This window comes from Chinchilla lanigera, unplaced genomic scaffold (genome assembly GCF_000276665.1).
Source record: "Chinchilla lanigera isolate Chin_1 unplaced genomic scaffold, ChiLan1.0 scaffold00048, whole genome shotgun sequence".
Classification (NCBI taxonomy): Eukaryota; Metazoa; Chordata; class Mammalia; order Rodentia; family Chinchillidae; genus Chinchilla; species Chinchilla lanigera.
In genome coordinates this window covers 14,266,621-14,284,360 of record NW_004955449.1, presented here as the reverse complement: position 1 = coordinate 14,284,360, position 17,740 = coordinate 14,266,621, and the positions used below count along the sequence as shown (strand labels likewise).

At 34.0% G+C, this 17,740-nt stretch overlaps 1 protein-coding gene and 1 long non-coding RNA gene across 8 annotated transcripts in view; one reads left to right on the top strand and one right to left on the bottom strand.

Moving 5' to 3' along the window:
• Positions 1-1,668: 1,668 nt before the first annotated feature.
• LOC106149552 lies at positions 1,669-8,280 on the top strand. Its single transcript, XR_001235810.1, has 3 exons — positions 1,669-1,963; positions 4,492-4,773; positions 8,117-8,280. It is a non-coding gene; the product is annotated as an uncharacterized LOC106149552 (long non-coding RNA).
• Baz2b (bromodomain adjacent to zinc finger domain, 2B) overlaps positions 6,134-17,740 on the bottom strand; it is a 269,690-nt gene continuing 258,083 nt past the window's right edge. For 5 of the 7 annotated variants that reach the window (XM_013518699.1, XM_013518702.1, XM_013518700.1 and 2 more), the window contains 4 exons: positions 16,420-16,566; positions 12,053-12,318; positions 11,695-11,838; positions 6,134-7,581 (listed from right to left, as the gene is read on the bottom strand). In XM_013518699.1, the coding sequence (XP_013374153.1) occupies positions 7,428-7,581; positions 11,695-11,838; positions 12,053-12,318; positions 16,420-16,566 (711 nt within the window). In that variant the 3' untranslated portion in view covers positions 6,134-7,427. Of the gene's footprint in view, positions 7,594-11,694; positions 11,839-12,052; positions 12,319-16,419; positions 16,567-17,740 lie in introns of all 7 variants that reach the window. The other 2 variants (XM_013518703.1, XM_013518704.1) reach the window with 1 other exon arrangement.

The window sequence follows — 17,740 nt, the reverse complement described above, 5'->3', positions numbered from 1 at the left end:
TGGAGACCATATTTATAAGTGAAATAAATAAGACTCACATGTGTAAAAATTGTATCATCTCCTTAATGTGAGAAGCTGAAAGAGTAACTAAGATCCAAAATATATAATAGACATTGTAAAATGGGAAGAAACTATTCAAAAGGAACTAGAAACTGGGATGAGGGAAAGGAGAAAAGAAGGAAGAGAAAAGAAAAGAAAAAAATATATATATATACACACACAAGATAGTAAAGATAGTTATACTACTAATTTCTCTTAGTTACTGAAAAGAAAGGGTTGTGCTAATATTGTTTGGACAATTAAATGCTTATATCTTGTACTTTGAGTAACTAAATATAACACTATAGGATGTATTAACATTGTTACTTTCCTATTACCTTGTTTTGAAATTTTATTTATTTTTTCCCTTGAAAATAAAATTTAAAAAAAAGAAACCAAGTTCTTTCCGTCTTTTCCCCTTGCATTACGTCCATTCTCAGCTACCTTTCTCTCTCTCGGGTTTGACTTCGTGCAGTGAATGACGGCATAGTAGCTTCATGGCCTTTCAGATCCATCTCCAAAGACAAGGGAGTATGTCCCCTTTTATGGGACATATGACATAAATTCTCTTCTAGGCAATTCTCCAGAAGTCTCCCGGAAGATTTTTCCTCATGTGCCACTACCCAGAATTGTATCATATGCCACCTTTGAGCAATCCCTCTCAAGAAGAATTGAATTACCATAGTTTGCTTACTAAGCAAAATTTCTTCCTGAATCAACATCTAAAAAAAAAAAAAAACTAGAGAAAAGGAAGAAATGTGAGATAATTACAGGCAAGGCAATTAAAATGTCTCCCATTCTGCAATATATATGTACAATGAAAAAGCTATTTAACCAAAGTGACATAATACAGATGAAAGTAATCCACATCTCAATTATGGTATAATGTCATATATCAATTTTAATCATTAATATTTTTACCAGTTATATCTATGAGTTAAATTTACCATATTTGGTTGTGACACTTTAAATGTTAAAAAGGTAAATAATGCACATTTGTTGCAGATATATTAAAAGAGATAAAGCAACAAGATGCTAAAGTCTTCCAAATTTCTACCAAAACAAGGAAAAAGTTAATATTTAAATAGATATACCTTCAGAATTTTCTCCATTCTAAGTGCATTAAATATATTTAACAGACATACAGTAATTTGTACTATAACTAGCTATTTCACTTAACTTACCAATATTTAAATAGATTTATGATAATTTTTAATGTCTGCATAGGATCTACACTTGTTTCAAGTCACTTTTCTATTTAAAATAATTGAGATTTGGCACATCAAAGACAGAAAAATGTACTGCAAATGTTAAATGCAGTACTGGAGCAATTACAAAAATAGGATTCTGAGAATGGGGGAATCAGCACAGTTCAATTTAGAGCCTGTCAAGGGCTGCTGGTCTCCACACACTTGTGTTGTGTATATTGCCTCCCTAGTGTTTGGTGCCCTACTGCAGGCAATGGGCTTCTCCTGTACCTCAGATCAAGATCTATTCCGAAATGGTTAGAAGTTTTAATTCTCTTTTATTACTCACTATTGAATTCTGCAAAACTCAACCATAACTGCTGACATACAGCTATTTTTTACTCAAGGGTATAATGAGTATATTCTGGGAGAATAAGGGTGTTCACAGAAATCCATCTTAATGGTTAGGTTTTGAAGTTTTCTTTTTAATTAAAAAAATTAAAGAGTGAACTACATAAGGTTTATAGTATACTCCATACTGCTTTCTTGTAGGGACCTGGTGAGAACAACACAATTCTCAGCTACCTTGTAGCTGAGAACAACGCAAATGATCTTGTGCATAGCTGGAGTGGAGAAGCTACAAAAAGAGGATTCAGATACTGTTTTGCTACTTCTACACACTGGATTTACATGCTAAAATGCAGACTTGCTTTCAGCGAAGGTCCAGGAGATACAATGTAGGTTTTCCTTTAAATAAGGATTTAGTCAGCTCCTTATCTACCACACTGCCAAATACTGCTTTTATTACTCAGTAAATACCAGCCCCAGTAATACCTAAGAACTTGCAGTATTTTCCATGAACCTGCATATTCCTGAGCATTTTTCTTAGCAATATCAGTATTCTGAAGTAACTAGAGCAAATGCCAATACTGTATCGCCTGAATATCACCAGCTAAAAATAAAGTTTGGGGGCAGTTTTAATAGTTCCTACAAAGCAGATAGGGTTGCACATGTCTATATTACATAAAAATGATAAGAAGGCAAACTCAAGTAGAAGGTGCTTATATGATTAGAAAAATTGCCTAACACTTTTAAAAATTCAAAATTTTTGGCTTATGAAAAATAAACCAAATATTGAACATGGTTTGGAGGTAGGGCTGCTGGTAGGGGATGTAAACTGGTACAGACTACCTGGCAAGGAAACTAAGTGTGTGTGTACCTAACGATGTAGGGATTCTCCCCTATGTATAGGTCCTAGAGAAAATCTTAGCACCATATATTAGTTATCTATTGTTGTGTAACAAATTACTCAAAACTGAGTTGTTTAAAATAACAACTAACAAATGTCATAGTTTCTGTTGGGTCATAAGTTGTAGCATAGCCAAGTAGCTCCAGCTCAGGATTTCAGGCTGCAGACAAGATGCTGGCTGGGGCTTCAGTCACCTGAATGTTTAACGTTGGCTGAAGGATACACTTCTAAGGTGCTTCAGTCTTGGCTGGTAAATTGTGGCTAGCTACTGGCTGCTCCAAAGGGCCGCTAGAATGTCCTTACAGTATAGTGTTTGGCTTTATTGGAGTAGATGGGCCAAGAGAACAAGGTGGAAGCAACAGTGTATTGGATAGGGGCCTCGTCTAGGGATTTGCACGCCATCACTACCATACAATGTTGGTCACACAGACTAACACAGTATGGAAAAATTTTAAACAAGGACATGAAATCAGAATGCAGGGAACTTTGGGATCAGTCTTGGAAACTGGCTCCATACCAAGGTTCATGCATTACAGTAGTCATAGAAGCATTATTGCAGGGACAGAGTTCCAGACAACTTAGGTGTTCACTCCTACAGAAATTTGTAAATAAAAAGTGCTATTTCCCTGTGATGGAATACCCTGCAGCAACCAAAAGAAACACAGTTTTCAAGTCAGAGGAAACAGAAACAATAAAAAAGAGTAGGATTTACAGTGTAATGCAAATAAGTTAAAAAGAAAAAAAAAAACAAACACTGTGTAGGCCTAGGAGAGTGGAAGTGCACATCTGTAATCCCAGCACGCAGGAGGCTCAGGCAGGAGGATTGTGAGTTCAAGACCAGCTTGGGTTACACAGTGAGTTTGAGGCCTACTTGGAATACTTAGCAAGACCCTGTTAACAGACAAATAAACAAATGAACAAACAAACACATACCAAAATCAAAACAATACAAAAAGAGCTCTCTGTGTACGTGGAGATTTTCTTCACCCTATATATTTCACATATTGCTAAATAAATACAGTATATAAAAGCTTAGCTGAAGAGACATACTAGAAGTGGTTACATGTTACAGAAAGGGAAGAAACAAATGGGGTCTTTATAAGAATAATGCAAAGATATGCCACGAATTGAGGATAAGAACTATTTGCCTCACTTAGTTGAGGTTTAAGAAAACTGTTTTTCCCAGCAGAGTTGTGATGGGGCCCAAGGATATCTAAGAGATTTTATTAAAGCAAGATTCCTTAGCAGATAAAGAATAGGGTTCTACTTATTTCTCTATGTGTATTATTTTTATGAATCTCATCATTGTGAGAGGGAATTTCAGTTCTACTAAAATACCTCCCTCATCTCGTAATTGGATTGAAGTTGTTTAAAAGAACAAAAACATCTTCCATTTTTCAAATGGAGTTATTGAAACCGCAAACAATGTTTAGAGAAACAGCCTACAAACTGAATTTATCGTAAGAGGAAAATGATTCCCATCAGATTTCCTTGTTGAGGACATGTTTAACAGCACACAGCTAAAGGGACGGGGTTCTGGATTTCTTGAAAGGTTATGGGGATATACTGGACCCAAAGGAGGTGCACAGATGGGCGCACTAAGATAACAAGGACAGGTAAGATCCTTCACGATTTTGGTTAAAATTAGCGCTTTTAACAAATTGTATTTTGAGGTTGAAAAAAGAAAAAGATTATCTTGCATTCATAGTAATCAATTTCTTTTGAGTTTAAGGTGAATCTATACATTTTCATCTGTTTAATTTTCTCTGTGGTTAACAATTTGATAAGTATTAATTTACTGGTCACATATTGTTTCACAATGATGGTTATTTCCTGCCTATAATAGCAGTGGATTTCTTGATTAATTAAATTTGATTAGTCATTACTTGAATGATAGAGAGTAGGCTAATTTTTTATAATTTAAGTGTATTTAGAACTAAAATGGAGACGGTTCAGACAAAAGCTTGATTCACCGTACAGTATGTGGTGTGTACTTGTAATTCCGTGATTTTTAAGGTTAGGAGAACCTTTCATGTTTGAGAAGAACGGCGACACTGGTTTCACTGAGCATGCGCCCAGCTGTTGGCACTGAGTGCACCGAGTCACTTGCGCAGCAAGAGACCCACTACGTGTGGTAACTGCTGTCTCCCATCGGCAGCCCTTGCGTCATCTGCTGCCTCGGCTGAGCTACAGGGAGGACACCGGGCCAGAGGCGCCAACATTCACCGCGCTGACCTTCTTTTCAGGAGTGCCTTATTCATTTGAAAGGAAAACTATTATTCCTGGAAAATTGTTTTTGTGAGCATAAGTATTTCTTCTTTTATGAGATTCCCCAAAACCAGCATGTTCTCATCAATCCCCTTATAGATTCTAATATAAACTAATGCCAGCAAGTTTCACCCATAAAGCAAAAAACTAGTGAAGAAAAAACCCCTGTTCTGCATGTGACAGTTCTCTAAAAGTAAAAACCAGACACTTTCCTCACAGTGCTACCTTGTTCCCTGCTCCACATGGTTTTTTTCTTCTTTTTTTTCTTTTTTGTTTTTTTTTCCCCCTGTACCGGGAATCGAATTCACGACCTTGTGCTTGCCAGGCAGGCGCTGTGCCGCTGAGCTAAATCCCCAGCCCCTTACATGGTTTTTTTGATTAAGCACCAGCTCCCTTACAGCATACCACAATATTTGCTTAACACACAGACATATTTACATAATAACACCTGACCTTCAGACAAGTCTTCACAAATTATTTAGGGAGGCTGGAAAATATTAGTGATTTTGAAGCATTGTAAAGCACTGAAATATTTTCTTCAAAACCTTCTATTCTCCTTTCAATATTAAAAGCAGTGGATAGGGCTGCTGGGAGGGGATGTAGCTGTTTTAGGGCAGTTGCCTAGCACGATTGAGGCCTTGGGGTCAATCTCCAGTACTAAAACCAAACAAGCAGCAGTGGACATTAGCTAAGGTCTATTTCATGAGTCTGTAAGCTCATGAAGATAGGCTTGTATTGCTCACCATTGATTCCCTGACATCTAGCAGAGGGCCAAGGAAGGATTAAAGTATATTTTTTGAATGACTGAATTTATATTTCATCATTTATTAGAGTAATTTATATGACCATTTATAACACTCTTTTCTACTATCAGTTTCTTACTGACAACTGGGTTATATGTCTAACAATGTTTACTTGTTCTCATATAAAGAAATGACCTTAAAAATGTATTCCAAGTCAGGCCTGGTGGCACATGCCTATAATTCTAGCACAATGGGAGGCTGAGGTATGAGGACTGTGAGTTCAAGTCCAGTGTGGGCAACTTAGTGATTTAGCAAAGCCCTACCTCAAAAATAAAAAATAAACAAAGGGCTGGGGCTATGGCTTGGTGTGAAGGACCTTGGTTCAAATACCAGTGTTGCAAAAAAAAAAAAAAAAACCAACAACCACCAGTATTTCAATATTTTCACCATGGAAAATGTGGAAATATGAAAACGAAGTCCAGAGAAGTTCTCAGCTCAGGACTTTACTTAAACCTACCAGCTACCTCCTCACTCAGCTTTCTTGAACCACATTGACATGCTGCTCTTACTTTAGAAATCTAAAATCAAACTTAAGTTACCTGGAATTAAGAAAGTATGTATTTTCAGGTTAAGAAAAACTAAAAAACTAATTTGTAAAAGTCTTTTATTGTATCCGTGCCACACATAGTAGTGAAAAATAACACTCTTAAAAAAGAATGCTATCTCTTTCACAACATTTTATTTTAAATAAAACTTCCAAGTACTCTTACATAGGTACAAAAAAAAATTCTGATCTATTTGCCTCCAACAGGCCGCCACAACACACAGTAGATAAAACACAGTGGTTACAAATGTCTTTTAAATTTATTTCTGAGGCAAGGCAAATGGGAGGGAAATGTCTCTATGAAAAAATACTGTGTGTGTAGGAAATTGTCACGATTTTATTCCACATGGATACAAATGATTATACTTTAATTTAGGCCCTGGTGGCTTAAAATTATATAACAAAATAGAAAAATGGAAAACTAACATCCCCTACACCCTGTTTCAAAGGCAGGCACTACCAAGATTAAGGAGACGCCACAGTGCTGGTAGAGGATAATTACTGTACAAGATGTATAGTTGTAATTACCTTCAGACTAAAATAAAATGCTACAGTCCTTCTAAGGCATAAACAATAATGTCTGCAAATAATATATACACATAGTACATATTTAAAACAAGACTTAATATAAACAAGAATGAACAGTATATACATGTCAATTTTTTCACTGTTTTGAAATACAATTTAACTACACAAGTGATGCAGCAACATATATATATATATATAAATGTACTTGAAACTCTACAGTAAAGTTTATTTTTGGTGCTTTTATAGCACATCAGTGTAAACAGTTTAACTTGGCTTTGTTTTATATTTTAAAACATTCCTTGTTGTATTTTCAAGATTTAAAGCAATTTTCTAGTTCTTCCTTTTCACAGAAAACGAAGATTCTGGGTGTGGTTTAATCATAAATAATTCATAAAATTAAATACATTCACTAAAAAATAAACTACAAAGTAAAAAAATGAAAAATAGATATTTATTGAGAGGGAAAGGAGAACCATTTCCCATATTAGAGCTCTGGTGTTGAATATTCAGTGCGATTTGATATATTTTAATTGCTATTGCACTATAACACCCTTTCCTTTGAAAATTCTTTGGGTGTGCTTCCCTGTTCTACCTAAATTAGCTGATAAATCACACAAACCAATAACCAAGGGTCTTGGTTGTCATAGGAGTGAAGCCTTTAAAAATGGTATCATTCTTCTGATACTTTTGATACTTATTTTAAGGAAAAAAGTCATTATGTGTGTGCCTTGCACATTTATGTAAATACAGTTCACATTGCTGGTCTCATTTGTCCTTGTTTAAAAGGGGAAAAAAAGATTATTATAACTTCAGCTCACTTTGAAAGTATCTGTCCACTTTTTTTCAAAATACTTCCTCATACTGTGGCCAGCTCGGCCTATATCTGAATCATCTTCATTAAATGTTTCACAGTTGTCAAAAACGAGCCTGACATCTACAGCAAAGGTTTCAAGGTTTGGGTATCTGAAAGAAAACATACAATTAGAGATTGGCTTCATTGGTTTTGTTTTGTAAACAAATGAAGAGGTAATAAAAGGTAAAATAAAAAGTAAAGCTAAAGGAAAAAAATAAAAATATTAGACTACATGTAAACTGACATAAAACATATACTCTTATGAATATAACATTTAAAAATTTTTCTCATGTTTTGAGTTATGGACAATACTAGGTTTAAGGACAGGTTAAATGGAACAAGAAATTTCTCTGAAATGATGATATTTTTCAACTAACTGGCATTTACTCTACATCCTATTTCCTTTTGACCTGTATAAAAATTCTGTTACAGAAATCCTCCCATTTGACTAGTTTATTAACTCTGCTGACCAATACTATCACTTGTTTTCTACATGCAACAGTGTTCAAAATAATGTAAATGCATCTTGCACTACAAAAATTACATTTTCCACAAGCTTATATATATATATATATATATACATATATATCCCTCCCATGATACGCTACTCTATTAAATCTTCTCCACTTCTCTTTTTAAATATAGCCTTTTGCTGAAGCACTGGAACAGAGGAGGAGTCTCCTCTTGTCCATGGTATCATCTACCCATGGTAAGAAATATTAAGTGGGAAATTCCAGAAAAAGAGGGGAGGGGAAAGGGAGAGAGGAAGAGGGACAGAGACAGAGACAGAGACAGAGAAAGAGAGAGACAGACAGAGACACTGAGACAGAAAGAAATACTATTCATGTAACTTTCATTACAGTATATTGTTGTAACTGCTCTATTTTAGTTATTATTGTTAATCTCTTACTATATCTAATATTTAAAAGTTAAATTTTATCATAGATGTGTATGTACAGACTATATATATATAGTTTGGTGGTACAGTACTACCCATGCTTTGGGGTTTGGATTTTGTAAATTGAAATGTATTTCCTGCAGGTAAGGGGAAAACTGACTGTATGATGACAAGCAAAAAGAGCATGCACTCTCCTTTTAGCACACGTGACACTATGGGGACTGCTTTTCAAGAAAGAAGTCTTCTGGCTTTAGTGCTTTTCTGGTGGGATAAGCCCAATTCTTTCTCTGCCAGAACGCTGAGATGAGAACAGAAGAGTGAATGAATCTGTTTAAGCTAATAAAAGGAGAGGTCATTCCAAGCCAACTCAAGCAATTCAATACATGTTGAAAGAAGTCTTTTGAAATTCAAATTTTAAGTTAATTCTGACCTATGACACACTGGGTACTAAAATAATAATAACTAGTAGAAATATCCCAAAAGATAGTGAAACTCTGAGATCTTGTGAAAGCGTCTTTGGTAAAATACCTTGTACAGTCTTTCAGTCCCACTTGGTATGTATAATACTGAAGGAAACAAAATTTCTCTATCTCTGATATGTTAATGAAAACTTAAGTCAGTCCTTACATAAACTCATTTTCCTGTTCTGGCGATTATTTATTTTTTATTAAGATGAAATTCATACAACATGTTAGTCATTTTAAAGTGGATAATTCAGTAGCATTTAACAATCACACCATCACTTCTATTTCCAAAACACTGTCACCACTCCAAAAGGAAACATTATGTTCATTAACAGTTATTCTCCATTTCTCCCTTCCCGCAGCCCTTGGCAAGCACCAACCTAGGAGTCTTTATGGATTTATCTAATCTGCATATTTTATATCAATGGGACTCGTTCAATATGTGTGGGGATTATTTTTTAAAAAATTTTAAAGTTATTTTGAGGACTATTCCTCTCTTTGTATTGTTCCTTAAAGTAAGAGAAGATTAATCCGTACAAGGATCAAGGAGAGAATTTTAGGTAAAATAAATATAACACTCAAAAGCCTTTCCTTTGTAGAAGGACAGGAAAGCTAATAGAACCCAGAAAGACTCATTAAAGTATTTCCTTCTCTCTGTTCTATAAATATAGTCTAGAAGCTTGAAATATTATTTGTGAGTTTTGGTTCCAAGTCAGTAGTCTGTGTTTAATCAAACAACTTCGAGTCAGGAGCCCACATGCATGGCTGGCATCACACACAGGATTATATTGAGTGTTTTCCTCTCTCTGCCTCCTCTACTGTGAAATTCTCCATTCACCAGGACTCATTCTCAAAGGGAGCACTGATTTTATAGCCTCTTTGGTTATTTAGTGTTAATTTCTAAGCCTGTATTGGGGATTTTGAGTTTCAGGTTTTTACTCTACCCACAAATTAGAGGATCATGGAAATTAAAATTATGAGTTAATTAAACACTGGGAAAGTCTTTGTGTGTAGGTTTGTGGCCATGTTGATTATAAATTCCAATGTACTGCCCATTTAGATATCTGCCTTTTAAAAATGTATTGGAACATGTTTCTAGTACATAGTGATTACATTCCTCATGGGAGGTGGTACATGTACACAACATATCTTAATTCTTTTTTGTCCCCTTCCCCTCTACCTCCTTATCTCTTGGTCCCTCTTTTCTTTTCCAAAAGATCTATTTCCTTATTTACTATTATCTATCTTTTATTTTGTTCTTTACTTGTATTTGGGCTTCTTGCATAAAAGAAACCATGTAGTATTTAAGCCTGTGGGTCTATTTATTTCACTTAACAATATAGTTTTAGGGTACATCCATATTCCTTCAAATGACTAAGTTTATCCTTATTTATGGCACAGTAGTACTCCACTGTTTATAAATACAAATTCTCTTTATTCATCTGTTAAAGACACACACACACACACACACACACACACACACACACTCACACACATATATATAAAATCTTCCAAGATTTATGTAGAGACTATGAGAGATATGCTGCTATGGGCATAGAAAGTATTTGCCCTTTTGACAGAAAAAGCAAAACAAGTAGTCCATATCTAGATAACAGCTTCTGTGCTTAGATTCACATTAGAACCAACAGTTGATGGTTTTCAATGTTCCCTGTGGGTATGTCCTTTCTGTAATTGTAAAACCAAACCAAATCAAAGCAAACCAAAACCAACAAGAAAAAGTAGAAAGGATCATTTGAAAGACAGTTATTTAACCTCCAGAGAAATAAACTGCCAAAGTCAATCTAGTAAATTATTTGATATAAGAGAAATATTGACCATTATGAGATAAATTGAAATTGAAAGTAAGTCATAAAGCAAATGATGTCACCAAAGAAAACACTCAGAAAAAACTAAATGAAGTAACAACAGCAAAACAATACAATTAAAATATATTGTAGAGTTATTATTTCAATGTACAGTTCCTTCTTTCTGCATATATTTTTTTTTCTTGTTTTGTTTTGTTTTTATTTCGGTACTGGGAATTGAACTCACGGCCTTGCGCTTACCAGGCAGGCGCTGTGCTGCTGAGCTAAATTCCCAGCCCTCTGCATATTTTTTGGACTTTGAAGTAATGGGAATTGTTTGCTTTGAGTTATGTAAGTTTATGGGAATAAAGGAAGCAGTGGAAGGATGGAGAAGAGATCTTGACCACTCTCATGTGGAATGTCTTGTACAGGTTTGTTTTACAAGAGAATCTTTGTGGCTCCAAAATGGGCTGCTGCCCTGAACATTCTCTAGTGGTTGTTACTCTCTGGCAGCAGTTCGAAGTAGTCTAAGAAAGGTCATGAACTGTGGCCAGGAAGTCACTTTACTCTTGAGATACTATCATAAGCAGAACACGGTAGATGGAATAAGTGTTTGCTTCTATGTGTAATAAATGGATTTTTAGTATTGCTCAACAACTCATAATGAAGCTTTTAATTTTTAAAATTTTTAATGATCTTTTTCATTTCAATAATCTAAAAATACTAGAAGTCAATTTTGTTAAATCCACTTCAAGTGTTGTCAATATTCTATGTTACTTACTTTGAGAGGTTCCCTATGTACTTGCCTGCACCCATCCAACCCAGCCTGGAATTGATGGTGTTCTCATGTCATATTGCTTTTTAAAATTTTTTCAGTAATTTTAATCGACTTGCCTTCCATATCTCACCACCCTAACCCAACACATACATACATACCTCTCCAAAGTGTAGTGTGTGTGTTTGTTCTTAATTAATACGTCTTTGGTTCACTGGAAAAATGCCCAGTACATACCAGGCTTTCAATGAATATTAATTGAACTGAAATTATTTACTTACTGTCCATTACTTAGTTTCTCTCTAATTGTGGAAAAATCCATGGGTTTCTTAATAACTTTCTTATAACCAGGTACAAGTTTCAAGTTTACAGGAAGTAGAAAAGGCCATGCATCCTCATGAGTTTCCATTTCAGTCAGGATCATGCTAAAGAAAGTAATGTTTTAAATCAGTACTTTAGCATTGTATATTATTATTAAAAAATAAGCTTCCATGTAAAAATGCAATGCAAATGTATTTTCAAAGTTAGAGGAATACATTTACTTTGCATTTTTCTTTTTACACAAATTGTCAAAAAGTAATCTTTAATATGGGAAGTGGGATGTTATAAATATATAGTACATAAAAACTGAGATAATACCTGCAAAGAGTTAGGTCTTTAGTGTCATCTCTTTTAGATTTCTTAACAGAAGTGAAACTTTCTTGTTTTGATACATTGATAGAAGTGTTTTCCTCCATTTTTCTTTTTTTGAGGTCTTTGTTTCCTCTTTTTAGTGAACTACTTGTGGACGCAGAGTCTTCATCTTCAGTATCCCCTGCTAAAGTTACTTTTTTGCCTTTCTTTGACTCATTAGTCTTTTTGCCTTTGACATGAAGTTTTTTGATTTTTATAGTCTGTCCACTTGCCTTTAATTTAAAAGAAGAGTAAATGAAGTATAAGAAAATAACCTTCTACTATTTTAAATTGTGAAAGTTTGATAAGACAAAAAAATTAGCTCTCATTTAGGTTGATAATTCTATTACTGTCATGAAAGATCTGTGACTTTCTTCTATAACATAAGGCTAAAACCTAGTAGTGCATGAAATATTTACCTTAAGAATTCTTAAAAACTTGCCAGGCATTGTGGCACACATCCATAACCCTAGCACTCAGGAGGCTGAGGCAAGGGGATTTCCATAAGTTGAAGGTAGCCTGGCTACACAGTGAGTTCAAGGTAAGCCTGAGCTACACAGCAAGATCCTGGCTCAAAAAACCAAAAAGAATTCTTAAAAGTTGAAGATATTGATCCATCTTTGGTACTAAAGAACTTATCACCAGTATTCTTTTAGTCTAGGTCACTAAAGAGAATGAGATTAAAGAACAAAAGAACTCCTTTAAAGTACAACATCATTAAGGACAAAGGTGAATATAACAAAGTAGTTTATTAATAAGAAAGTTGAATACATAACAAAAAGCTAGACCAAAACATGAAGAGCTCATTAAGTATCAAACAGAAAACTCCTTTTTTTAAAGTGATGAAATCTATTTGAAATCGATCTCTTTTTTCTGGATAAATAATGAAAGGTATATGCATTGAGAATAGAGTTCTACAAACTTTGTTTTAAAGTAATGGTGAAAGATGGGAAAAGCAAGTCTGTTTTGGAGAAAAAGAATATGGAAACAAATAGAATAAAATATAGTATATGCAGAATCAAATGATATGAATTTCAGTTATGGTTCTGTTACTAACTAGCTGTGTAACTTTGAGCAAAACATGTCTTAGAGGTGCTGGTACCTTATTTGTAAATTAAGAGGAGCCACATATTTGCTGAAGTTGTTCTAGTGCTACAATTACATGATTAAAAAAAATCTTAATGTGGCCTTACGCAATCCACCACAAACTGCAAGCAGCACAGTGAGGATCTTCCATCTTGACATCAGAAGTAGGGAAATAAGTCTATCTTTTGAGCGTTAAATGTTGTAACAAATATAACATCATGCATAGAAATCCATAATCCTCATTTCTAGAAGACCCTGGAAGACAAGGCTCATTTTCTTCTATGACAAAAAATAGATGACTTGAGTGATGCTCATCTTTAAATGGGGGAGATGACACTGCCACATTACTCACTGGGGGGCCAAAAGCAAACTTTTTATTTGTATGACTTTTGTAGGTACTAGAATTTGACAGTTTCAATATGTGAGTATGTGTGTGTGTGTATCTGAGGGTGTAAAAATATATACACACATAACGTCCTTTGATTTGGTGGGCTGGTGATCATATGCATACAGATATCAACATACAGATACAGGTAACTGAAAAATATTTAAAATCATAATGTTTTAGAAACAGTCATTTGATAGCAAGATGTAAGTACCTTTTTATAAACAAATACTTGTTATTTATGAATTAAATGCAAAGATGTATTTCAGATCTTAACTTACATGTTTATCAAAATCAAATATTTACAGTTGTAAGAAATGTGACATCTAGTTCACTTCATTTAAAGAAAAAACAGAAACAAACAAAAAAACCGGAGGTTTAAAAAACTGCATACACATCAAAGGACTAGGATAAAAATCTTATGTCTCCAAGTTCACTCTTCAAAAGATAAAACAGCTAGAACTATAATTTAAGCAAACTTACTGAAAACAAAATCTCTAAGAATTCACACATTTAATTGTTAGTAGTTCATAAGTATTAGGGAAACTTTCTATAATTTGGCAGTTATGAAGCTAGCAGACAATTTATGTACTACCAGCGAAGGTTATTATTGAACTATATTTAACTATATATGAAAAAAAGATCAAGTAATAACTTTTAGTTAATATGATACCATGAGGACCTTTTGCAATAGATAGTCTAAAATAAAATAGGAAAGTATTAATATAAACATTTCATATTTCACAAAACTGTAATGTTATAAAAACTTTCACATATATGACCTTATTGAGCCTCACAAATTTCCATAAAATAGATATGATCCCATTTTACCGATGATATTCCTAAAAATCAGAAAGTACTGCAATGTTTATAGGTTAAGAAGGCAAATGAAGAAAAAAAAAAGAAGACTGAGAGGGAATAAAAATGGAAGAAAACCAGGTGAGTATAGTACCCTAGAAACTAAGTAAAAACCATTATTTCAAGGACGAGGGAAGTGTTCAAGTGTCACATATAACTAATAGGTCGGATGAGCTAAGCATAAATGACTAGATTACAGAATTCATTTGTGGCCATGATAAGAACAATCATGGAAAAGTTGTGGAGGTGCAGACCTGACTAGAATGATTTCAAGAGTGAATTGGAGGTATAAGATTAAATACAGAAATTGAGAGGAACAAGAGCAGAAAGCTTTCTAAGAGCTTTTCTGTAGTGAGGAGAGGTGGGTGGATCAAGCAAGTGAGGCCAGAAGAAGACTGTGATTTAGTTTTCTTAAAATGGGAAAAATACCACGTAAGTAGGCTTGATGAGAGGGCCCTCCTGGAGAAGCAGAAACTAACAATGCACAGAAGAGAGAACTGCTGAAGTAATAGTCTAAAGAGGTAATATTCTAAAAGGTGATGAGATCTGAGGTACAAGCAATGAAGCTGGCTTAGATAGGGGCACAGAAGCTCATGGAAATAAGACAGAAGATAAACATGTGAGGCCAAACACAGAAGGACAGTAGGTGTGGTGTAAAATCTTGTGATAATTTTTTCTTATGCTTCCATTTTCTTAATTGAATAAGAGTAAGGTCATTAACTAAAAATAAGGATGGAGGAGGGGACAGAATAGAGACAAATCATCAGACAGTATCGAGGGCTGATTAAGGCCTTCATGTAAAGGGCTAGGTATTTTCTGCAACCACATGCAGATGCAAAGGTGTTGGTGTAGAAAAGACAGAGTTTGAGTAACCAGAAAGGTGGTTTTACCAAATGAGACAGGTAAAGGACAAGAGAGTGAGTGATAATAGTAATGGGATACTGACATAAGATGGATTAGATGGGAAAAAAGAATATGAAGGGGAGAGAACAGGTAAAGAGATCTTATGATAAATGTCTGAAGTTTTGTTGATATCAAAGGATTGTTGGAGTGACTACAGTAAGTTCAAGAGTGAACTGGAGGTACAGTGTTTGGCTAAGATAAAAGATAAAAATTGGAAGTGAACTGAAAAGAAAGGAGGCACCAGACAAATACAGAACTTTACTCTTGAATTTATAAAGAGGTGGTAGTTCTGGTAATGATTAGGTCAAGAGCTTACACTTAGCAGTTCCTGGGACAGGAATGGCTAGCAAAAAGTCTGACCTTGAACATATGCTGATCTCTACATACCTTTTACTCCTTACCTCTTAATTCTAAAACTCATTTCTTTTTTTAGCCTTTTCTTTTCCTTTCCATTGGTATGAGAGCTCATAGGTTTCTATTTTACATGTGAGTGGAAAATAACTTATTAGCATATGACCCAACAATTCTATTTTTAGGTATATACCTGAGAGTCAAAAACTACATTCATACAAAAACTTGTACATCAATGTTCATAGAAGCATTATTCACAATAGCCAGAAGGTAGCAATAACTGAGATGTACAGTAACTGATAAATGGATAAACAGAATATAGTAAATCTCCACATAAAATGGAATATAATTTGACTACAGAAAGGAAGTACCAAAATATGCTAGAACATGGATGAATTTCATAAATGTCATGCTAAGTGAAAGAAGTCAGACACTAAGGCCACATACTGTATAACTAAATTTGTATGTAAAGTGGACAAATCTATACAACATACATTAATAGTTACAAAAATCTGGGGTCTGGGTGACAGTTACCAATAATAGGCACAAGACATTATTTTGGGGGTTATGAATATGTTCAGGAATTAGATAGTAGTGATGGCTGTATGACTGAGAATATGTTAAAAACCACTGAATTGTAAAAAAGGTGAATTTTATGGTATGTGAATTATGTCTCAAATAGTCAACAAAATAAATTGCTATAAAGCTCATTTAGAACTTGTAATTAAGTTTACATCTACATCAGTCTTACCTTAGCAATGCAAGCTGGACAAAACCAGTCCCCTTCCGGTATAGTTGTAATCTTGGGTCTATGGCAGTAGGTATGACAGCCTTTGTCACAGCCATCACAAAGGAGAAGCAATTCTTCATTATCGCCTTTTCGACAGATTTGGCAGTACTATAATACATGAAAAATCATTTAAAATTAACTCTTTGCTATGCACAATAGTTACTGGGATGTTAAACACACCAAAATTCCTGATTTATATTAGTAATGAACATTCCGCTTGCTAACAAATATACAATAGCCATACACATCTATGTATCTCTCGTTACACGAATATGGACCACATGATGGGGTGAGCAGTTCTATTGGGGTAAATGCACATTTCAGGTACACTGCAAAGAACAAAGCTAGAGGTTGAATGCCTGCACACACTTCAGAAGCATGTACACATTAACATATGAAATAATTAACATGACATTAGAGCACATAAAGCAATGAATAGCTTTAATACATGGTGTTTTAAAATACATTTCATCTTTTGCTTATCTTAGCATCCTCATGATATTCTGAGAAAGAAATAAGAGTTAGAGTAGTATTTAAGATCAAAGTTATGAAACTTGTATTACTATCAGTATCATAATTATATATGATAAGATAGCCCTGGATTTTGACTAAACTATCCATCTGTGTTTTGTGATTGACTGAAAGATGTGTCCAAACCAGAAAACCAAAAATCAATCCAAATCAAACATGTACCACAAGTGTAGGAAATAAATCACACAAATTGATTTCCAAGGAAAGAAACAGAATAAAGAATTTAAGAGGTCATGATTTTTATACAACTAACAAGAAAATTATTTCTCTTCCATTAAAAAGTCTAATATTATAAAGAACTTTAAATATGCAGAGAGAATTGCATTCATACACATACTATATATAAAAGTTTTACAAAAGAAAAGGAGAAAAGTTAAACAAGTAAAAAATTCAAGATAGCTTTATAAAATGATAAGCACTAGTATTTTTTGACATTTGGCTCATAGTCCACTCAAAGTAGAAAATGTCCTATAACCAGTATTTCAAAAGATGAAAACATTTAAACTGGAATTCATTTATACTAATTTAAATTTAGGTATAAAATCTTAGAAATAATAGTTTCTTCAAAATTACTTTAACTTTTAATACAATATTATATCTTAGTCTCAGAAAGTTTAAAATAGTTTTATTTAACTCAATATGTACACCAATGATAGTTTAAGAATCTTAATGAAATATTATACACACACCACTGAAGTTAACAAATACTTATCAAATATATAATATTAAAATTGGTATGTATATGAAGAGC